Here is a 24636-nt window from a genome sequence, read left to right as displayed (position 1 = left end):
AACCTCATCCGTGATAGCTTTAATAATTCATTCAATCTCATTGCCGCTAAGGGAATTGGCATGTTTATACACAGACTCATGTAACTTGTATGACATTATCTTACATTTTTTTTATATTCCACCTAATATTTGTACCCTTATGATTAGTATAAATACCACCAGTGGAACTCGTTGGTATCTTGAAGTCTATACCAAATTCCAACTTAGCACATAGCATTGCATGATCACTATATTTGTTCTCCACAATTTCAAAGTTACAAACACAATCAAGCATTTCAGTAATACCCAATATGTAATCGATTGTGCAAAATGTCCCCAGCTGTTCTACCATTAAGAAAATTAAGTTCCCATTCATTCATATATCTTTTCCATACTCTCTCTTGTGCATTGGACTTAGAACTCAATGCCGTGTTGGTAACAGCCAAATTGTGAAATTTGGCTTTCATGGTCATAGTTCCACATTATGCGTTTAAATCTCCTCCTATCAGGATCATAGAGTTGTTAGCATCAGATAACCAGGTGGTAATAAGTTAATCGATTGTATCAAATATGGCTATAGTTTTACTCCCACATGGGGGATCATATACATTAATGATCAACATGTTAACAACATTAGATTTTTGTTTCGAACCAATAACCACTGCAAGGACATTATCATTTGTTTCTTTGGGTAAAAGGGATTCAGACACAAATTCATGACTGACACCAATAATAAGACCACCAAATGGCCTTCCATTAATTCTCTTTTTCGCATAGTTATGGAAGAGGACATGGGAGTCTACCAAGAACTCTTTCATCAGCCAAGTTTCCTGTAAGAGAAATATTTGATGGTTGAGAATAAAATTTAATGAGTGCCCTGGTCTAATAAAATGTGCATGTCCCCTAGTATTCCAAGACACAATCTTGCATACTCATGGGCAAGTTTTTTCATCATGTATACAACTTGTTGTAACCAGCGTATTCCAATTTGATTATCTATGTCTTCTTTGGGGAAATATTTTTTTCTCTTCTGGTCTTCCAGTTTCCCATTGGTACACCCCTGACATACATATCGCTGGTCTTCCTAAGCAACCTCCAAAACCAAATCAAAGCCAAGGAAGTCCAGAGATTCTCCCTGGGCTCTTATTATCTTAGCAGTTGCAGGCAAAACACAATGCACTCTAGATATTGCCCCAAACTGTCTCCTGATAGGTTCAATAAATTCAAAATCACATGATTTAAACATTCTCAGTTCAGGAATTTTGCCAAATAAGGTAAGTAAAGAGGGTCTGTTAATGGGATTCTTAGTTCTTTTATCTATTTTTAAACTAATTATGACAATCCGTGGGTCAAGTTCTTTATCTTCTTTATCATCAAGGGGGGCACACTTGTTCTCCACATAAACCTTCCCCCTTTTACCATCACTTTTCCTTTTTATATCAGAGTGCGTAGTCACAGAACTGATTGAAGACCCTTCCAGTTCGCTTTCAGAATCAGAACTTTCGTCCTCAAATGGTAGTTCTTTTTTCCCATTGACCTTGTTATTTTGAAGTAACCAACTTGTTAGCATGCCAGATTTCATTTCTTGTCTTCTTCTTTTCCGATTTGCACTCTTTTGGGCACACCTCTTATTGATTTTCTGATCTTTACAAGAGGTTGTTGTGGAATTAAGAGGATGACAGGGGACAATCTCATCTTCTTTAATATTTTCGGTCTTTTTAGTTCCACTTGATTGTTTTTTCTTAAGTTGTTCATTTATTTTGAGCTTTTTTTTAGGTCCGTTAGGAACCGTTTTTCCATCAAGTTGATTCGAGACTTTTACAGGGTCAACATTCACTCCCGAATTTCTGCTTTCCTCAATTTCAATAACATCTTGAACTTCATTGTCCTTGACTATGTTCAGATGCGTTGTCTTCGCACTATTCCTAAGAATATTTAGGTATTGGCTATGCATCTGAGTCTGGGAATAAATGTTATCACATAATCAGGATATTAAGGGCAACATGTAGCAGACTCAATGAAGGGGTGGATATACTAATCGTAGGGACATTTATATTATCTGTTCCACTAATCTCTCTTGCAGACCCTTCATTATTCAATGTGTTTACTACCTCTTCTTCTCTTCCGATATTCGATATCATTTCAGGTACGTTAGTTGAAGGAAACATAGAAGGGGTGCTGGATAATCTGTCAGTTTCATGTTGTATACTCTGTTCTTTCTCACTACCACCATTATTAAATCCACATGCCACTTGGCTCAGATTGTTATTACTTTTCTCAATCGCACGTTTGTTGGAACCACATAGCTGATAACACAGATTCAACAAAGTTATCGTCTATTGGCCCAAATGATGGAACAGATGCTACACTCAGGTTGCCTAGTCCAGCCTTAGCATGTACCTGGGCAGTCGTTTTTTGACAGTTTTCAATATTCGTGGCATGAACAGGTTTGAAAAAAATCAGTAATTTGAATGGGAGATCTCCCAGGAAGTATGTTTGTTTTCTTGGGTCCATAATTTCTCTCACCTCTATCTCCACTAAGCAGTGAATCATTGCACTGTGATGCAGTATTGGATTTGGCATTTTTCCCATAGGGTTTGTTTTTACGTAGATTATAATGTTACTTCTCCCCTGTGCTTTTCCCGGCATTATTAAAAGGAAGGAAAAACACCACTTAAGTATAAAATCAACAGCCGTCCAATGTAAGAAATCACCAATACTACAATGGTAGCCTTAGTACAACAATTTTAAAAATAATAGCTATAAATATCTAAGAGAGGTCCAATTCAGGAAGGAGGAGGGGGGGAGAGAGACACTCAGATCTCACAAGCCTCAACAACCCCCGTCCTGCACACGTCAACTCACTCCGCACCACATGTGCAGCTGAGTTTATCGTCGGAAGCTCCTTTTCTGCGTTACCTACGTGGCTCTCTGCAGCTGCGTTACTCTTATTCTTATTAAATCGCGGATCTCAGGCACCAGGCACAGGCTCAGCCAGTCAGAGCCTCGGAAGCAAAACCGCTTCCGCAATGCATGGCGCACCCGCGATGAGTTCCACACAGCTCACAAGTGCACTGGAGGAGAAGGAGGACCAGCGGGGAGGACTAGAGAAAAGGACCTCTGAACAGGAACAGCAGGATCACGACCACGATCAGAACAGGACTGTCAAGCCACACCATACTCTCTGACAGACTAACGGCCGCTTCCGACAATCACCTTCCTATTAGCTTTAAATGGTCCATTTCTCTTGCAGCCATTTTTCCCATCCCCTTATCTTTACCCTAGGTGGGGGCACAACATGCCAGCTTCCAGACAAGCCAAGTGCTATGTGACGGCTAGAGTGGTGATTTGGCCCTGTATAAAATACTAAGTTCAAACAGAACATATCAAGGATAAAGGAATGTGTAGTCACATACAATTATGTGCTATTTTTATTAAAGCTGGCTCTATAAAATGGGAAAATCTTCAACGAAAATAGCACATACTTCCACTATAAAATAGTGCACAATCTTGACTAAGAATGGCACATAATTGCACGTGGCTTTAGTATGTTCTATTTCAAGTGAGTATTAAGTACACTGCAGTGGTATAACATGCATCAGTTGTTGAGTCCCATGGGATACGCTGTCCACGTAAAAAAAATAAAAAACACTAATAGTGCACATTTATAGTAAAAGAACGTTAACACATCGTTCATTAACTGTCAGGAAACAACTCCGGGGTTATTTGCCTTTAGTTCTCTGCACCCCTCACCCCCATATCCATACCTGTAACACAAAAATAAACAAGAAAAACACCAACGATCATGTTGCCACAAAATAATATGTGCCTTTGGCTCTTATGCAAAACACACTACACAAAATGGTGGCACAAATACTTACGAGGGGCACCCTCTGCCATCTCGATGGCTGTTATTCCCAAAGACCACAAGTCGCTCTGCAAAAGAAAGACACAGCATTTAGCAGAGCTTTGCGAGATGACATGAAGCACTACAATGCACACGAGTAAGAACTGCATCCCGCCCTGCTGATGAGGCGGCTGCCCTCCAGCGTGAATGTGACCGGATTCTCCTGGCTCCCCTTCAGACCTGCGAGCGCGCCCTGCTTGCTTGGATGGATGGATGGATTTGGGTTGGAGTCATCAATCTTTACCTTCATTCCAGATGAAATCCTCAGACCATCTCCCGGAGAAGGAGGTACAGTTCTGAATTCCTGAACAATAACTGGCAGGCAAAGCGGAGGCGCCCTGTCATGCAGTGTGACAGTGGATTCATGTCCCCCAAGACACGAGGCAATTTCACAAAATCCTCTCGTATTCCTTCGTTATGCTTGAAATTCTATTCAGAGTGCGCGCTTTCGTCTTTATTAGCGCATGAAAAGTCAAATAACACAGTTACAGCTCGTCTGAACAAAGGGAGATCCGTCTGCCGGGATGGAGACTAAGGAAAAAACTGCTCAGCTCTCTCCCCCAACTCTGATTCACAAATGTTTCAAACATTCCTAACAAACTTCAATGGTCGATTCACCAAAAGCTCTCATTCATGGTTTGAGTGGCAAACTTGCGTTATGAACAATTTGATTGGTGAAAGAGAGGTCAGCCTGTGCATGCTCCAAGCCTGACACTAGAGAAAGTAGGACATCTCGTAGCAAGCATCACAGATAAGGGGTGCACAGGCCACTTTTCCTCTCTAAAAACAGGCAAATATTCCCAAAAAAAGAAAAAACAGGGAGAAAATAAGAAACAGACACTTAGGGTCTTGTCCCCCTGCTTGTAGCCGCAGAGCTTTGTGGATATGTTGGAACCAGTTGCGAATGTGAAAACTATCATTGTTAATGCCTGAGCGAAAAAGGTTAACATGTATCTTTTAATGTGCATGCATAACTTGGTGGAAAGAAATATTTATTGCATCAAACTTTTATGGCTTATATTTTTACTCGCTTATAAAATGCTCCCATTGGGAATAGGAGTTACTTCTTTACTCCCTAAAACTTAACTTTACTCCTAATTTAAAAAAATAGGGAGTAAAATACTCCCCCTTCAAAATCTTACCTGGAGCTCAGCTTGTAGCATCTAACAACAAACATTGGCAAACATTCGACTGCCCATTGCACTTTACGCAAACACGATTGCTGCGTTTATACAGGATAAAAACCAGGGCTCAAAAAGTACCCTCACCTCTAGCTGTGGTTAGTGATAATGGACTCTTGGTCAGTAAGAAATGGTGTGCTGCGTGTACTTGTAGAATTGAGGTGGCAAGTGACGTTTTAGGCCTGGTTCGTAGCTTGCCATTTGAAATGCAGCCCCGTTTGAAGCATAAGAACAATTGACGTGAACTTAACAGATTACACGTTGAGGCACCCGGTCAGTCAGCAGACTTCTTAGTGCCCTAAATCGACTGGAAATGCAGGGTGATGGCAGACCTTGCTCAAGGGCTCATCATATGCAAATATTAAAACATGCCTTATGCATGACCAGTCGTAAAGTGGAATAAAGTGATGGATATTCCAGAGAAAAATATAGCTTCTGGATAGAAATTAGCAGTTGTGCTTTTGAACAGAAATCCACAGAAAGAGGCAAACCCTTATAGATATTGGAACCTATTAACACCCACAGCTGCCACTGAATTGTAAATGCTTGACCGAACACTTTTTGGACATGTTTTGGTCCACATGACAGAGGTGAAAATGAAAGGTCTAACAGACCGTTATTGGGGGTGTGGGGATTAGGGTAAGGGGTTCCATGAACATTTCTAGTAGTTATACACTAAAGCACACCACTGGAAGCTCTGCATACTATGTTCCTGCATTTAATGCTGAGGCATCATTCTGTGGCCTGTCTATAAACATTGCAAGGACCTTAGGCAAATGCAATAACTGTGAACACATTTTAACTGAAGAATCTTGACAAATCCTTTAAGAAGTCTACAGACCACAGGCTGTTCTCCCACAGGGATGTGCAAGCCATGTACATTTCAAAGATATAGTTGTTGTGTACCGTGCATCAGCCTCAACCTTGACCTCAACACTGTGGAGGAATGGGAGAGTACTAGGCTCAATCGAACATGCCCTTGGATAACTGATCGGATTGCCGACATCCAGTTGAGGTCATAGTATGAAATAGTGAACCGGGGAGAATTGGGAACCCTGTGGCAGTGAAACACACTGTATTAATTACCACAAAGGCAAGTTGCCTGCCAACCCTACACGAATAATGGATCGAGCCTTATCACGAATCTGAGCAGGCGGAAGTAAAGAAGAATGCATGATTCAAAGAGAATCGGAAATTAATATGAGAATTCTCTTTATAAAGTGCAGAGAAGCTATCGTGTGCGAGGGAGAGGAAACCAGGAGGCTCGGTGTGAACCTTAGTGAGCACAGAAGAATCAACTAAAACACACCTTTTCCAGAAAGGACAAAAGCTCAGTGCATCTGCAAGAACTGCCTAAAGTCTCCTGGAAGTGATGCCACCCATTGCAGAATGGCTGCCATGTTTGTGTGAGACCACAATGCGAGAGATGATACAGTCACCATCTCCCTAATGCATCCAACCGCATACACCAACCATTACACCGATGCAACTATATTCCACCTTCCACAGAGCTCAAGGAAGAATAAGTGGAGGAAAGCCTGCCCAAATTAGAAGTCTCGCAAGAGAGGCACGGCACATTCAATGCCCAATACGAACTTTATGTGCTGAGATCGCAATAAACGACAATTAATGTATCACTCCCATTCATCTGTACTCTAGGATGATAAATGTCACTATTCTTCTTAACAGCTCTTTTCTTTAATACATAAATTACCATCTGTTCCTCCAGCTAACCCAACGTTAAAGTCTCCTATTTTCCTGAGTTCGTTAATACATTTTTCCTCTCTAAAGTGTGTGACATCAGATCTTCATTTAACCTGGATACTCCATCTGCTTGGGAGCTTGAGGTTACTCATTCTGCTGTTCATTCTCCTTGGTCTTCTTTTTCTTTGATTTCTGGATATGATATTGCTCCGCTCATTCTTCAATCCAATCTGTCAGCAGCTCCTATTCATCTCCTTCACGTCTCTTTGATTACACATGTTTTTCCTTCACTACGGTACAACTTGGTTATTTTTATTGTTTCTCTTCAGTTTGATATGATATGATAGTTTATTTATATAGCGCCTATACACAATGTGTTTCAAAGCGCTTCAAGGAGGGAGGGGACATAGGAAAAATACAGTTACATTCAGCAAAAGTCCTTGAAACAATACAGAATGTGAAAATAACTATCATAATAGGCCTGACGACATTTCTGATAGTGCAAGTGCATAGAACAAGTAAGGCAAGAGGTGATGGAAAGGAAGGAAAACAGAGCAAGCAGTAACATTACTAAGTCTGACGACAATTTACGCAGTGCAGGTGGTAACAAGAGGCGGGGTGGGAGGGGGGGCAAGTGGACGGAGGGGGGAAAGGAGAACAAGACACGCTACTGATCAAAAAGTCAGTCACAAATTGAAAAGTAGGGGAGGGGGGAGGGGGAAAAACAAAAAGGAGGGGGGACAGACAAGCTGCTACCAAGAGTCACGGAACAGATGATAGGAGTAAGTGCTAGGAGGCGGAAGTCTAAGAGGGGGGAGAAGAGGAGGGGGGAGTAGGAGGGAAGTTGAAGAGGATGGAAATGAGGAGGGGGGGTGGAGCGCAGAGCATGGGGGGGGCAAGCAGGGTGAGGGCACACAGATACTCACGGGGGGGCAAACAGACACTCACGGGCGGCAGGGGGGGCACACAGACACTCACGGGGGGCAGGGGGGGCACACAGATACTCACGGGGGGCAAACAGACACTCACGGGAGGCAGGGGGGGCACACAGACACTCACGGGGGGCGGGGGGGCACACAGATGCTCACGGGGGGCAGGGGGGGCAAACAGACACTCACGGGCGGCAGGGGGGGCACACAGACACTCACGGGGGGCAGGGGGGGCACACAGATACTCACGGGGGGCAAACAGACACTCACGGGCGGCAGGGGGGGCACACAGACACTCACGGGGGGCGGGGGGGCAAACAGACACTCACGGGGGGCAGGGGGGCACAAGATGCTCACGGGGGGCAGGGGGGGCACACGATGCTCACGGGGGGCAGGGGGGGCACACGATGCTCACGGGGGGCAGGGGGGGCACACAGACACTCACGGGGGGCAGGGGGGGCACAGATGCTCACGGGGGGCAGGGGGGGCACACGATGCTCACGGGGGGCAGGGGGGGCACACAGATGCTCACGGGGGGCAGGGGGGGCAAACAGACACTCACGGGGGGGCAGGGGGGGCAAACAGACACTCACGGGGGCAGGGGGGGCACACAGATGCTCACGGGGGCAGGGGGGGCACACAGATGCTCACGGGGGGCAAACAGACACTCACGGGGGGCAGGGGGGGCAAACAGACACTCACGGGGGGCAGGGGGGGCACACAGATGCTCACGGGGGGCAGGGGGGCACACAGACACTCACGGGGGGCAGGGGGCACAAGATGCTCACGGGGGGCAGGGGGGGCACACAGATGCTCACGGGGGCAGGGGGGGCAAACAGACACTCACGGGGGGCAGGGGGGGCACACAGATGCTCACGGGGGGCAGGGGGGGCACACAGATGCTCACGGGGGGCAGGGGGGCACAAGATGCTCACGGGGGGCAGGGGGGCACACAGATGCTCACGGGGGGCAGGGGGGCACACAGATGCTCACGGGGGCAGGGGGGCACAAGATGCTCACGGGGGGGCAGGGGGGCACACAGATGCTCACGGGGGGCAGGGGGGCACACAGATGCTCACGGGGGGCAGGGGGGCACACAGATGCTCACGGGGGGCAGGGGGGGGCAAACAGACACTCATGGGGGGCAGGGGGGGCACACAGATGCTCACGGGGGGCAGGGGGGGCACACAGATGCTCACAGGGGACAGGGGGGGCAAACAGACACTCACGGGGGCAGGGGGGGCACACAGATGCTCACGGGGGGCTGGGGGGGCAAACAGACACTCACGGGGGGCAGGGGGGGCACACAGATGCTCACGGGGGCAGGGGGGGCAAACAGACACTCACGGGGGGCAGGGGGGGCACACAGATGCTCACGGGGGGCAGGGGGGGCACACAGATGCTCACGGGGGCAGGGGGGGCACAAGATGCTCACGGGGGGCAGGGGGGGCACACAGATGCTCACGGGGGGCAGGGGGGCACACAGATGCTCACGGGGGGCAGGGGGGGCACAAGATGCTCACGGGGGGCAGGGGGGCACACAGATGCTCACGGGGGGCAGGGGGGCACACAGATGCTCACGGGGGGCAGGGGGGCAAACAGACACTCATGGGGGGCAGGGGGGGCACACAGCTGCTCACGGGGGGCAGGGGGGGCACACAGATGCTCACGGGGGGCAAGGGGGGCAAACAGACACTGATGGGGGGCATGGGGGGCACACAGATGCTCACGGGGGGCTGGGGGGGCAAACAGACACTCACGGGGGGCAGGGGGGGCACACAGATGCTCACGGTGGGCAGGGGGGCACACAGATGCTCACGGGGGGCAGGGGGGGCAAACAGACACTCACGGGGGGCAGGGGGGGCACACAGATGCTCACGGGGGGCTGGGGGGGCAAACAGACACTCACGGGGGGCAGGGGGGGCACACAGATGCTCACGGGGGGCTGGGGGGGCAAACAGACACTCACGGGGGGCAGGGGGGGCACACAGATGCTCACGGGGGCAGGGGGGGCACACAGATGCTCACGGGGGGCAAACAGACACTCACGGGGGGCAGGGGGGGCAAACAGACACTCACGGGGGGCAGGGGGGGCACACAGATGCTCACGGGGGGCAGGGGGGGCAAACAGACACTCACGGGGGGCAGGGGGGCACACAGATGCTCACGGGGGGCAGGGGGGGCACACAGATGCTCACGGGGGCAGGGGGGGCAAACAGACACTCACGGGGGGCAGGGGGGCACACAGATGCTCACGGGGGGCAGGGGGGGCACACAGATGCTCGCACGGAGGGGGCGGCGATCCGGCGTACCGCGGTGGACAGCGGTAGACAGGGCCTTCGTTGTGGGCCTTAGGTGGTGTGGCCGGCTCCCGCCTCCCGGCTTCAGCCACTGGCTAAAGGGGCCATGGCAGCCAATGGGAGGGGGGCAGGGGCTGGCCCACAACAGGACAACAGAATGCAGGCAGGCAAGAAAAAACGACGGCCATCTTTGAGGGCCTCAAAGCATGGAGGCAGCATAACCACACAGAGCAATTCGAAATGTACCCAAGTGGGTTTCACGCTAATCGCGCCATGCAGGGCACGCCAGACCCAGAGGAGGCAAGCACAATGATCCGGTGCAAATTAGAGGCAGATTGTACATTTTTGCCGAGATCGAAAATAAGTCTGCATTAAAGTCAATCCTTACCCCCAGCAGTGCGCGATTCTTTTATCTTTCTGTTATCTTTCCTATGTCGGAGAAACCCGCGTTCAATGTCGGTGCTTCTACCAATCTTTTCCATTCTTCTCGATCGCGCCACATTTTTGGAGAGACTTGTTCCTAGGCAATGGTTTCTTTTCCTTGATTTGAAGAACGTGTTTTCACTCTTTTAACCTGCATTTCCTCCGGGACATTGTACTGAGACTGCTCTCGTCGCGGAGTCTAGCTCTATTTTGCACACTCAACATCTCAAACTATCTTCTATACTTGTTGAGTTGTGTGCTGCTTTTGATGGTCTGAATGATGTTGCTCTTCTTCACAGCATGTCCCTACTTGGTTCCGCTCTTCTCTGTTCATCTTCTGGTTTGTCGAATTGCTTTTGGTGGGGCTTGGAAGGGACAATGTTCCTCTAAGCCAATCACATGTGGTGTTCCTCAGGGTTTGGTATTATCTTCTTTTTTGTTTAGTCTTTATACTTGACCACTTGCTTCTATGATGGGCGAGTTCAAGTGTTCTGCACACTTACTGAGATGAAACAAAAATGTTCTTTTCTTTTCATACTATTACTCCCGATCACCATCAATGTCCATTTGATTGTGTTTCTGCTGTTAAATCCTGGACATCTACTAATTTCCTTTGTCTTAAAGCAAAACAAATCCTGAGATTCTCTTTTTTCCAGCTACTGTTCCCATGCCTATTCCGTCGTCTATTTCTTTGTCTATCTCTGTTCCTCTTGTTTTATTGCCGATTTCTACTCAAGCCCATCACCTGGGCTTTCCCTTTGATGCTGCTTTATCCTGCGCGGATCAGATTGTGCCCGTTTTACATGTACATCATTATTAGCTTTACAGTACCTGGAAAATGTGATATCTCCTTACTTTTTCTTCCACTAAGCTGCTGCTAGAGAATCACGTACTTTCAAGTCTTAACTGCTGCTGTTCTCTGTAGGTTGGCCGACACTGTTAATCTACTCTACCTCTTCATTCGGTTTCATATTCTGCTGTTCAGGTTCTTTTTCGTGTAGATAATTGAAATGCCCATTACTCCTTATTTATCTCAACTTAAATGCTGCCCTGTTCATCTTGATTTGACATCTATGTTTTATGTATTGCTTTTAAGTGTGTTCATGGACTAGCCCCTATCGGTGTCCAGTTAAAGTACCGAATTCAAAAGGATCGAATGCCAACGGTGAGAGTCAATTTGAACTAAAAGAAAATGGTCGAATTATTTTTTAAAAAAATATTTCGGTCCTTTTGATTTGACCCTTTGGTCATTCGATCCTTTGCATTCAAATCTTTGACCTAGAACCGCCCCTATCTACATTTGTGACTTGTTTTCCCTATTTTCATCCCTTCTGGTCCCTTTGTTCTGCTTGTCAGGTTCTTCTTTCAACTTAAGGTCCACATTGTGCCTCCTGTCAATTTGGGTTTTTTCAACTACCTGTTCCTAAAATGTGGAATACTCGTCCTACTGGCATTCTCTCTTCTCCTACTCTATCTTTGTTTAAAAAGCAGCTTAAAGACTTTATGTTATCATCTACTGGAACTTAACCTATGTTTTTGATTTGGGAATCGCCTTATGACCATTTCTTTTTTCTGTGCTTTAGTTAGACGTTGATGGTGTTAAATGTGTAATTTTCTTCATGTTTTATGTACTGAGCACTTTTGATTATAATGAATAAAGCGCTATGAATAAAGACACTACATAAGAAACGTTATATAAAGATATCTAAAGAAAGAAGACAGATATTCAATTCAATGAACGAGCTAGCCAAAAATGATAAATAATTCTATGTTACGCCTGAAGCATAGGTTTCTTGAATCATACGAAATTCCTGAAAAGCCCTAATGAGGACCAAAAAGTTATCTGTTGCGGGACATTTTTGTCTAGGACCCTTAGGTACAGATTCCCCGCCAGGCCCTTTGTGAAAGAGTTTGTGCAGTGCAAATCAGCGGACAGTGCAGCAGAGTGGCCTCCTCACTTAAGAAGTGTACAACACATCTAGCCATGACAAATGTGGGAATTGCATAGCTCATTGCTTTTCTACAATCTGGAAGGAAGTCGCCAGTGTCAATGTCTTGTGTCCATCTCAAAGTTACAGTGAGTTGCATATTGGGGTTGTATATGAAATGGTCACTGTTACATAGGCAATGCCACGCCAACATAACCTCAAAAACAAGCTCGAATAGGCTACCCATTGTTACAGGTAGCGTAATCTGCTTGAACTGGAAACGTTTTCTTGATGCAGCAGTCCTAGATTTCTTTGTAAACATTCACTAAGACATTGGTCCTTCAAGATGTCTGATGATTCTCACTGCAGATATGGTGTTCACTGCCATGAGGATCCAAGTGTGAGTACTTTTCCTAGCCACATTCTTCACTGCAATGAAGTCACCAACCATCCTGCATAATCGAACGGAAGGGAGATACACTGCAAACGTCAGCCAGTGAAATTAATGTGATAGGAAGCAGCTGAATCACTGAGACAGGGTTTGTAATCCATAGACACATGTGGAGCACTCCGAAAGTTGTTCTTCCCCTAGCATGTTCTATGTGATTGGGGAACAATCATATTGCACTCTCCAACAGCACCGATCACTGAATGACCTTAGAGTACTTAGACTGATTGGGTTTGGCAATGGTCTTCAGTGTAAGATGCATATAATGAGGATTGAGTATGACCGACTTTCAGTGCGCTCTAGCCCTAGAAACCAGGTATTGAGCACACAGCGCAGCTAGTACATCGAGGCTCTATGCCCAACCTCAAAAAATCCCCTTATGCCTTGTCGATGTCTTCTGGTTGTGGCAGCAAGCAGAACTGCCGGAATTGGCCTGTAATTAGTGTTGTGTGCTATTGTTTCAATGTGCAGTGATGGTTTAAGTGTAGAACAGAAATATATATGATACTTAATTGGATCGCGTTCCCAGTTAGGGACACCCAGTTCTGTGTGTGCAACTATAACCACAAAACTGATGGGTGGAATGTTTTGAATGAATATGAATGAATCTGAACCACTGGAATTGCTATAAAAAGGTGGTGTGGAAGGTTGCCCAGAGCAATGCCAGTGGTTCAGATTCATTCAAATCCTTTCACCCATCACTTGTGTGGTTATAACTATTCTACTCCGGCCTGGCTCTTATCTTAATCCAATCCATATGTAGTACCATGTCTTGTTAGAACAACCGCCCACTGCCTTACTTCTTAGACATCATTGAGCTTATTCTGTGATATGCTAAACTGGCACTCCTTTTGCAGTCCCAAAAATAATCTCGACATGAGGGCCATTTGGACTTGGTTTTGCCCATGATTACCGATGGTCCCCACAGTACATTTTCAAAGGAAAGAAACAATCCTGGAGGCGGCTCCCATCTCCTATTGCATCGCTAACCCCCCCCCCCCCCCCCCCAGGAAAGCAAAATGTGCACCACATGCAACTGGCGAGTGATAATTGACTCTTGTTGAGTAAGAAATAGTGTGCTGTGTGCATGTGGGAATGCAGGGGGCGAGTGACTTTTTATGCTTGGCAAGTAGCTTATAGCTTGACACATTTAACCATCCATTAGGGTATTAAAAGTCAAAAAAGTAAACCTGAAATTAAGCCAACAAAGTACTTGGAACATTAGCTAACAAAAGCAATACTTCTCTTCCAGCAGCCATGGATTCTGATCCTCCTGGAAAAACATACATTTAGAAACTTTTGAGCATTCTTCTACTGTCATTACTGTTAACAAGCCCTTACAATAGATTAAACCTTTAGAATGGGTCGCCATATGACATTGTCTCCTTGCTCATATGTAACGCCTCAGTCTTTCAGTTGTATTGAATATATTACTAAAATAATATATATATATATATATATATATATATAAAAAACGTATTTTGTTAAAGGGATGTTATGGTCAAGTTGTTCGATGATGCCATTTGTGAGGTCATCTTTGTCCTGGGTGTTAGTCTTAGCAGTGCACGGAGATGGCGCGAGTTACAGTTACATTGCTTTCCGAAACTGGCAAATTTCTTTGGTTTTTCGATTTTAACTTGCAACCATGCCGCCCTTTTAGCAACGTTTTTTCAATTAATTTCATAGGTTTTTATTAGCGCAACTTAAACATAACATCCCTTTAAAACTTTTTTTCAGTGAAATTCAATGGTTTTTATAAGTGACATTTTTTCAGGATGTTACAGCACTGAATATAAGTTATTGGTAATTCCTCTTTTAACATTCATTAAAGGACTACAAAATCTCATTTAACAAACATGTTTTGCAGCGCATACTGATGGGTGCCAGTTTCAGAATTGCATGCAAGTCATAGTTGAATTGCCTAGGGCATGAGGTGCGACCATGGCCCTGTCCCCACCAAACCACCCCATTATCCACTGCACCTAGCCTGCATCCTGGTCCAGTGTCCACTATACCCCCATAATGTGAGCAATTGCCAGTGTTCATGGCTTGCATCCATAGCCAGTTGTACAATGCATGGGGCATGGGTTTCGACCATGCCGCAGGCCCAAAGGAGCACATCGGAGTAGACATGTGTCCTTGCAGGGGGGTCAGGCCCACTTCCCAGACATCAAAATTATATCACTATTTTTAGTACCTTCATTTTGACACTTTAGCAAAAATAAAATAGGACAGATTTGCAAAAGCATGCTTTCAGGTCCTTGCTGATGCCTCTCGTGCACGTTTGTTGCAAACCAGTCCAGCACTTCAGGCTGTAGCCATGAGCAGAAATATTGTTCTCATTGAAGCCTATCAAGTTTTCAAAAATAATACCACATAGCACGTCCCTGGGGCCATTCCCACTATAACCCAATTGCCCATCCCTGGTGGCCATGTCATGCCCTCGACAATCTGCCCATTGGCCATTGCCACAGACACCAACATTATATCATTTGTTGCACCTGTACTTGCTGAAGGCCAGGCCCAATGCCAACTGTAATCACATAGCCAGACCCCGGTGGCCATGGGCAGTAGCAGGAGTGTCTGGGGCAGCTATATCACTATTGCTTGTACCGACATTTTGGCACTTTTTCAAAAAATACAACACAGGACATATCTGCAAAGGTATGCTTTCCGGTACTTGCCAATGTTCCTCGCACAAGTTTCCTGCAAATCGATCCAGCACTACGGGCTGTACTCCAAGCGGAATTATTTTTGCCCATTCAAACCTATTCCGATTTCAAAAATGTTGGAACACCTCTACAATGTTGTCCCTTCGTGACCAAATCCATTCACAATTTGCACAAACATTCAAAGTTGGGTCACAATCTTTTTGCAAACTTGTGTGGATTCCTCATACAGCAACAAAGTTATAAGACGTCCAAAAAAGTTGGGACCCCCTTCTAATTTGGCCCCCTCTTGACAAAAAGGCACCAAATTTTACAACAACATTCACAATTGGGACTGAATTATTATTGCAAATTTTCTTGCAGTATTGTTGAACGGCACCAAAGTTATAAGCCATCTGATAACTTCTCTTCACTGACCCTATAACTGGCACATATGCATGGTTGTTCTTGAACATTTGTCAAGTTCGTGAACATCACAGCAATGGCCCCCAGACCACTGGAGTTGTTCGCTGACATCGCAGAAGAAAGAAAGAAATCTGATTTTTGTCTTTTTCTGGACATATCTTGTCCCATTCTCATCACCCCTCACCTCCCTAGAGATTGTCTCATTTGTTTGACAAGTGCAATGTTATGTTTCTGAATATGGGCCATAGGCATCTGCGGCACTGTACCAGTAAGTGAGTCCACAGGCTGGAGAGATCACTTTTATTACCTACTTTTTGGGCATTTAAAAAAAAAAAGAAATCTACTGGACAGAGTAACACCAAAATTGCAAAACGACAGTTTTGGAACCAGGCCACTGCAAGCAAAATGTTTTTCCATTTATGTCTATCCAGATTTCAAACGCTTGGACCCCCCTATTACTTTTCTCTCCCTTGTCTGTGTACTTTTTTTGCAAAGTTTTGTGAGGATTTGTCAAACGGCACCCAAAAACTACTCTTCCTATGCAATGAGCAACTTAACCATAACTACAAGTCGTTACCACAGACCTTTTAAAATACATATATTTTACAGTCACCGCACTACAGTTCGATTGAGTATCTAGATACTAGAAAACCCGAAAAATGAATTGCTAATACCTTTTGACTAGCATGACGGATTAGGCTTATTTTGCTAAATTTGTCACAGAAAATATCTGTTGAATAAAAAAGTTACTAAGAGTAAAAAACACTGCTGTGGCCTAGTGCCTATTCATTTTCCCATAGAGAGAAAGTCAAAGTCACTGGACGGAATTGGAATAGGTATGAAACAATTTGGGCTCGATTTCCGAGGGGGTTTTGGGGGGAATCTGGGGTTATTCTGTCCAGTAGTTTTTAAAATATTTAACAGGGAAGCAGGTGCCCCATTCTCCCAAAATTATAGTTCTCTCCCATGGTGCTTTGCAGCAGAGAGGCAATTTTTTCCCAAAATTCTATTGCTCATACCTTAATTTGCTGGATGTATTTGGATTACAATTTCCAAACGAGCAATGTGTCAAGTGCCCCAATAAACTGGAAATCCTGGGAAAATTGTATAACAAATTGAAAAATGTATAATGAAAAGATACAAATGCAGTTTTCAGCCCAAAGAAGTGGAAAAAATGCCATTTGTAGGAGGAAAAACGATGAAATGGCATCAGGCTAGAGGTGGGAGGGAGAAAGGGGACCACTTAAGGGGATCGGTGGGGGTGGCACAAGGAGGGGGCACTCGGTGGGTGCCTAGGAAAACAGGCACGAGTTTTGAATTTTGTGTAGTTATTAGCGTGCGTTTATGGATATCTGTAGTACATTGCTAACAGCAATTATGGGGAAACTTTTGTTTATAAGCGAGTTAAAAAAATGAGATTAAGCAGCATAAAAAGGGGGAATTTGACAGCTACAGTGAGGTGGGTGGTAATGTGTGTGGCCGAAGGCTTTTGCTATTAAGTTACTTTAATGAACCGGATCGTGCAATATGGAAAGTGGCAACGACCGAAGGCCATGGCTAGTGGGCCCCAATAGAACCTAGCTGTCAACATGTCAAGGGGCCACGGCGAAGGGCATGGCTAGTGAGCAGGAAAGGTTGTGTTTTAAAAGATCGGCCCTGGCTAGTGGGCCCGAACTACATGTATAGTTGGCCGTGGCCAACTAGTGGGTGGGAGAGAAAAATATTGGGGGAAGATGTACAGTGGACAAGGCTCCTAGTGGGCAACATGTCAAGGGGCCATGGTGAATGGCCATGGCTAGTGGGCCTGTTTAGGAAACCTATTGTCTAAAATGTAGAGTGGTCATGGCCAAAGGCTGTGGGCACTGGGCATGACTGAAGGGCATGGCTACTGGGACTGGCAGAAAGCTATTAGGGCAACATGTAAAGGGGAAATGGCCAAAGGCCTGGGCCAATAGTCATAGGTGATGGCCATGGCTAGTGAGCGGAAAAAAGAAAGGTAGTGTTTGAAAAAAAATACAGTGGGCATGGCCGAAGGCCCTGTTAAGTGGGCCTGAAAGACATGTACAGTGGCCAGAGCCAAATCCTGTGCCCACCTAGTGGGTCAGAAATAAAAAAATTGTGAAAACATGTTCAGTGGACACTGTCGAAGGCCATGGCTAGCGGCCTGTAAAAAGACTATGGTATAACAAACCCCTTGAAATTTCACTGAAAAAAGTGTATGTTGATCAGATTTAATGCAACAAAACCCTTGAAATTCAGTGGATGTGGGAAGTTGTGAACAGCTTAACTTGGCACGCTCCTGTTGATGTCTCTCATAATGTCATGTGCCCCATAATGCCACTTTGTACGTCACTGTGAATCCCTTCTCTTATAATATGAATGTGCTTATGCACCGCGCAGAGTTAAGGTGGTCATGACTTTCCGCATGCACTGAATTTCAAGGGTTTTCTTGCGTTATATCTGCGCAACTTAACTACGTTTTTTTCTGTAAATTTCAAGGGCTTTGTTTTACCATAGTGTTTTTACCATGGCCTTTGGCTGAGTCCACTGTATATTTTAAAACATTAACGGGCCACTAGCCATGGCCGGACCCAAGGCCGGTTATATTGTACATGTGCCCCCAATATGCTACTTTTGGACCCACTAGGTGAACACAGCATTCTGCTGTGGCCACCCTACATGTCTTTCGGGACAACTTGGCAGGGCCTTTGTCCGTGCTCACCTATTGGGCCCAAAAGAAGCATATTGGAGGAACATATATATGTTCCACCAATATGTGTCTTTTGGACCCCCTATGTGGCCACGGCATTCATGTTCACTGGCCAGGGCCATATTGCACCCCTTGACATGTTTCCCTAATAGGTTACCCCAGCCCTCCCTATAGAATTCCACTTTTTTACTAACTAAAAATAATCACGAACATTTCAAAAATATTCACGATTAATTTACATGTGACACTTTCAAAAATAAACTCTAATATGTAAACATAACCTTGTATATGGAAATAACCTTGAATTTGAAGAAAAAAAAAACTTGAATATACAAAAATGTTTGAGCTCTGAACTTGGTCCCCAAGAACCCCCCCCCCCTAGCCCCTCACCACCAACAGCCTGATACAATTTCATCCCTCTTCTTACTCCAAATGGCATTTTCTCAACCTTTCGTTTTCAGATATCCTCAGATATTACCCCAAATATTCATGAATAGTACTTGCATCAGAAGAAAAAAGAAGATGGCAGCTTTTTCATTTCTGAAAACTCTCTATGCTACAAAGCACCATGGGAGATATCTCTATCATTTTGGGAGAAGGGGGCCCGTGTCCACAGTACATGTTCCCCGAATATGTTTCTTTGGACCCACTAGGTGGCCATGTACAGGTCTTTCGGCCATGCCCACAGTATTTTTCAAAACACTACCTTTCTTTCACAATGACTAGCCATAGTCTTCACCCATGACCCCTTTACATTTTGTGCCAATACTTTTCTTCCAGTCCCACTAGCCATGGCCTTTGGCTCCAAAAGGTTTCATAAACTGACCCACTAACCATGGCCTTTGGCCCCAGCCATCGGCTGTGGCCATGTCACTAGCTTTCTTTTGGGCACACTAGCCATGCCACTAGGTATCTTTTGGGAACACTAGCCATGGCTTAAGGTCATGGCCAGTAGTTCACAGCCTTTTGCTGTGGTCCCTTGACATGTTGGCCCAGTTTCGTTGGGGCCCACTAGCCATGGCCTTCGGCCATGTCCACTTGCCATATTGCACCATTCAGTTCTTTAAACTAACCCAGTAGCGGTAGTCTTCGGCCACAGCCATTAGCCCCCACCTTACTGTAGCTGTAACATTTCACTTTTATTGTATTAATGACATGTTTTTAACTCACTTTAAAATAAAAAAAACATTCCCATAAACCTGGTTATTATAACCCTGATAATACTAATGTACTCCAAAAACGCCAGGTTCTTCAGCAAATAATCCTGGTTTTTCGTAAAATAGCCTCGGTTATTCATGTGACACACTTTCATTCCCGATCTCGTTTTCTACTATAACGTCGGTTATGCGAAAATAACCCTGGTTATAAGAAAATGACTGAGCTTTGAACTTGGTCTCCAGCCCCTCTTAAGCCCATTAATTTCACATGGCATCTTCTTTCCCTTTCCCTGATGTCAGTTCATCCTTATTCCTCCTCCAAATGGCAATTTTTCCACTTTTCATTTCAATAACTGCTAATCCCAGTTATTTTGATTACCACTCGCATTAAACGCAAATAAAATTGTGCCCTTTTCATTACTGAAAAAGCTTTGCTGATGCATTATGGGACACATATAGCTATAACTTGGGGAGATGGGTCACTCCCTTCCCCCTCAAATATTTTAACTACTGGACGGAATAATCCTAGACCCTTCCCAGAAAACGAGTCAACACTTCGTGCCCATGTTGTTTCGTACCTGGTCCCATTCTGTCCAGCGGTTTTGACTGTGCAGAAATGTTGACTTTTTCTCTAAGGGGAAATGCATGAGTATGCCGAAAACAGTGTTTTTTTGCTTCCTTATTAACTTTCATTTTTTAAGTAATCTTTCCCAATATTTTGGGTTTCCTACGGAACTTGATACTCAACTTAATTATAGTATGGCGACCGCCACGCTTTAATATATACACATTTATATACAGACACACACACACACACGGCCAATGGTGAATCGCTAGAGAAGTAAAGAATTGCTCTCTGAAGGCAGTCAGCACTTTGCAACTTTGAATACTGCAGCAGGAATTACGCCACCTTCCTTTCTTCCGAGGTCTATAAATCAAATACCATTCAAAATGGGGAAACAATACCATGTTTCTTTACAGAACTGAGAAGATGGAGGTATCTGGCATGAAACGATATATATATATATATGAACACATTATTATATGTACATATAGGTGTTTTCCCCTTACATTAGCACACGATTGATCTGCATTCTGTTGGTTGTTTCCAATATCCCCGAGCATGATTTTGCAAGGTTAAGCCGAGTACTCCACCAAACTACCAAATGAAGAACCATGGGTAGATAAGAGTACAGGCCATCTTCTTTCCAAAAATAACAAGTTTTGTGAGTTGTGGAAGCTCAGGTCTGAACTAACAAATGACTAAATACACATGAAACTGACTTCATGGCCATTGGAGGATTAATACCTGCATGTGATCAGTTTGAGGCACCTCGTTGTCCAATGCTAGGTTACTGTATGTTTTGATATTCCTGGGTCACAGTTTATATTGTGTTTGTTTGCTCGACTGTGCTCTTCAGCACAATTAGAAGAAAAAACAGCAACAGTTGGAGGATCAAGGAATAAAGCCGTATGAATGAAAAGGTCTTTTTAAGTTTACCTCAGGGCGGTATTTCTAAATCTTAATCAGCGCTGGCCAATGGACAATCTCAGGCTACAGCCAGCATAAGCCCCAAAACGCTTGACAATATTTTTTTTGTTTAAACAAGCGCTCCAGTCACTGGTAAGCAACGTAACGAACCGCACTTTGCCTAACTTAAGCAAACATAACCGACGTTAGTGTAAGGTGCTCTGTGGCTGGCCACAGGGCAGATTAGGGCACCAAGCCCCGAGAAGGTGGAGGCGTGGTGATCTAATCTGCCCTGTGCACAGCCACAGATCACATTACGTTACCATCGGTTACATTTGTTTAAGATTTTACTTTTGAAATGCTGTCGTCTAAAAGCACCACATTGTACAGAGCGTTGAACCATGCACTGCACTTAACATGCCCTAAGAGACCTTTTTCTCCAAACAGGTCCCTTAGCTAGGTGCTTATCAGGAAATACTAGTGTTCACCGTCGGTTAGCGGTGAACTCTAGTATTTCCCTAGAGTGCTGCTAGAAGACATGGGGTGGGAAGTAGGCGCTTGTGTGTTTAGTCTAGGGTCAGGGTATAAATAGTGTGGAGTTTGGAAAAGAAGCAGCATGAAATAAATTGTGCTGTTTTAAAACTATTATTTCGAGCATTTCCTTCGATCAGAGGTCAACTGCCAGCTCCAGCGCCTCTGAACTCCGACCCCTCCTGCAAACTCCACCCTCCACCCAGACCCTTTTGGGATCCCCCTCCACCACTCCTCTTAACTGTCACACCTCTGCCACACACGGTTATGAGGTAGGTGTTTGTTTGCGTGCCGGTGTGTATGCTGTGGAGTAGTGTTTGTAGAGAGGAGGGGGCTGAGGAAAAGGTGTATGTCTGCGTGTGTTTGTGTATTTTTATGTAGGGGGGGTCTGGGGAGAGGAGAAGGTTTGTGACTGTGTGTGAGTATTTGTATTTGAGTCGGATTTCAGGCAGGGGCGTGGGGCTTAAGGGGGATTTAGGGGTGAAACCTCCGCTTTTCAAAGGGCAGGTTTGCAAGGGGCGGGGGAATTTTAAAGTATGCATCAAATCGGGTTGAAACAAAATCATCCTTGTGTGTGTGCAGGCTTTAATATTCAAGATGATCACATATAACAGAATAAATCGCAGTCTGAACAGTTTTTGCTCTCTACAACAAAATTTGCAAAAAAAATAAGTGGATTCTTAAGTAAGGGTTATTCGTCCAGATGCAATCCAATTTTGAGAATAAAACATTTATTGTGTCAAAAATGCGTTTCAGTTTTGACCTTGGAGTTTATTGTACTGGAAGGTATACTAGTAATCTTATTGTAGGAATCATCTTTAGAGCCAAAGTTTAGGTTAAGATGACTTGGACAGAAAACTATTAAAACAGGAGCACCATAAAAGAATATTAAGCAGACTCGAACGTGGATCAACAACTTTCAGACAGGAGAGTATAACAAAGAGAACGACTTATAAACAGCAGATTACTAAATCAGGCACGTAAACGGGTGGGATGTGAAATCTAGCCGTTAAGAAATGTAATTAAGACGAGGACCTAGTTAATCAAAGGGCAAATCAATTACAGAATTGGAAGTAAAGCAGTAGCATGGGCAGAGCAAGGCCATGAATCCCCCGAGACACATATCGATGGAGCCAGGGGGAAAGGACAGCACAAGGGTTCGGCGCGGCAATCCCATCGCACAGTACAAATCATGTGTGGCAGAAGCCATTAAGATGGACCGCGGGTCTCGGGGCGTGCTGATTTATTAGCTGCGATCCTGATGTGAGCAAAGATTGGAGGCGCCGCCATGGCCCTGCAGGTGCACCGCCATTAGATGCTGCCTCATGGGCCATGGCGGGGTCCTCAGCTCTGTGGACTTTCGGGGGGAAAGGGAACAGGGCGCTGTGACGGGGGTATCCTTACCTGCATCCGATGGGGGCAGGATATATAAGCAGGCTAAGACCAAGCATCCTACTCTTGCTCTCCCGCCGCCATCCAGCCCCTCCTGGGTTCTTTAAGTTAGGATTGTGTTGTTTCCTCGCCTTGTCCTCTGGTCTCCTGGGTTTTCCATCATCCCATGGTCTCCAGGGTTTTTTATCATCCCTCGCTGCGTCTTCCGGTCTCAGCGAGGGAGCCGTCATGCCTTGGAAGGGGTGTTTGCGTCAGGTGAATTTGCCACATTGAAAAAGAGTGCATCCCCCGTGTGTGGCGTTTCCTTTATTTAGGGACCATCGGTCAATTAGTTTAGTATGGCCAGGACTGGGGGCTTTGTATACTTGTGTGTATACTTGTGTGTGGGCGGGGCAAGAGGAGCAACATATTGGGGACGCTCCCTAGAGTTTGGAACCGTCTGTATGTTCTGATTCATTCAATTTCAGGGGGCGCAATGCGTCTGGCCCGCCGGGCCACGCAGGGGGGAGTTCTGCAACGGTCTCTGAGCTAGGGGCCATCAGTAGTATGACAATTAATCATGTAAAGTGGTAACAAGTAGCGGAATAATAACCGGTATGTGGTGGCGCAGCAGAGTAGTTGCCAGTCTATGGATATGGCTGACGTGTTCGGTCCCCGGGGCCCAAACGCCATATTACAAAATATACTCCCCCTGCCCCTTTTTTACCTTTGCCTATGCCGATGGGATTTTAAACAGGTATAGAAGTAAACCATGAAACTTAATTTTACGTTACGATGGACTTTTCGTGCCTACCCGAATACAATATAAGTATTTCTCTTTGCGACTTTTGCATACTACCACCGATATTTCGGTTTACTGATGGATCCTTTGCCTAGTATGATGGATTTAAACCTGTGTTTTAGTCATTTGCTTGCAAGGTGACATTTTCCACAATGGTATTGTAGCGTGCGACCATCAGTAGGTTGCGCGTGTTTTGCCAGTTACATGGATTGTGGTCATACCTCGCTTGCAATTGACATCCTTTATACCTGGACAGTGGGGTGCACTGATGTCATTTGGCCCAAATGCTCTTTAAACAGATGAGTTCTGGAAGTCTGGCCTTTCACACCTGGTGTGAGCTGCGTTGCTTGCCTAGAAGCCACTCTCCTCCATATTCTCCTAATTTTGCTTAAAGGGTAATCCATGCAGTACCATACAATATATGCCTTTCCCTTTACCGCTTTTTCATACTGCCTGGAATGTTTCTTCTCTGCTGATGGATCATTTGCATATTTCGATTGCATTTAAGCGTGTTTTATAGTGTTGATGAGGCACTGCTATGCCCATCTGTTTTAATATTTTGGTGGGGGCGGCTAGAGCATGGTCCGTTGTACTGGAGGGCTTCTGATGACTTAAAATGAGTGCAGAACCGGCTTGTTTTTAATTTTCGGTACCCCTCTGAAGTAATTCGCCTTAAGAAGTAGGGCAGGGCCGAGTGCCAGCTATTATTGGTTAGTACTAA

At 45.3% G+C, this 24636-nt stretch overlaps 1 protein-coding gene across 11 annotated transcripts in view; it reads right to left on the bottom strand.

Moving 5' to 3' along the window:
* The window catches only part of TNIK (TRAF2 and NCK interacting kinase), a 1364982-nt gene that overhangs the window by 390779 nt on the left and 949567 nt on the right, over positions 1-24636 (bottom strand). For all 11 annotated transcript variants that reach the window (XM_069618746.1, XM_069618750.1, XM_069618745.1 and 8 more), the window contains exon 8: positions 3861-3915. In XM_069618746.1, coding sequence (XP_069474847.1) covers positions 3861-3915 — 55 coding nt within the window. The remainder of the gene's footprint in view (positions 1-3860; positions 3916-24636) is intronic.

The sequence above is a fragment of the Ambystoma mexicanum genome, chromosome 10, assembly GCF_040938575.1.
Source record: "Ambystoma mexicanum isolate Mex_15411 chromosome 10, UKY_AmexF1_1, whole genome shotgun sequence".
Classification (NCBI taxonomy): domain Eukaryota; kingdom Metazoa; phylum Chordata; class Amphibia; order Caudata; family Ambystomatidae; genus Ambystoma; species Ambystoma mexicanum.
This window is presented reverse-complemented; position numbering and strand designations above follow the sequence as displayed.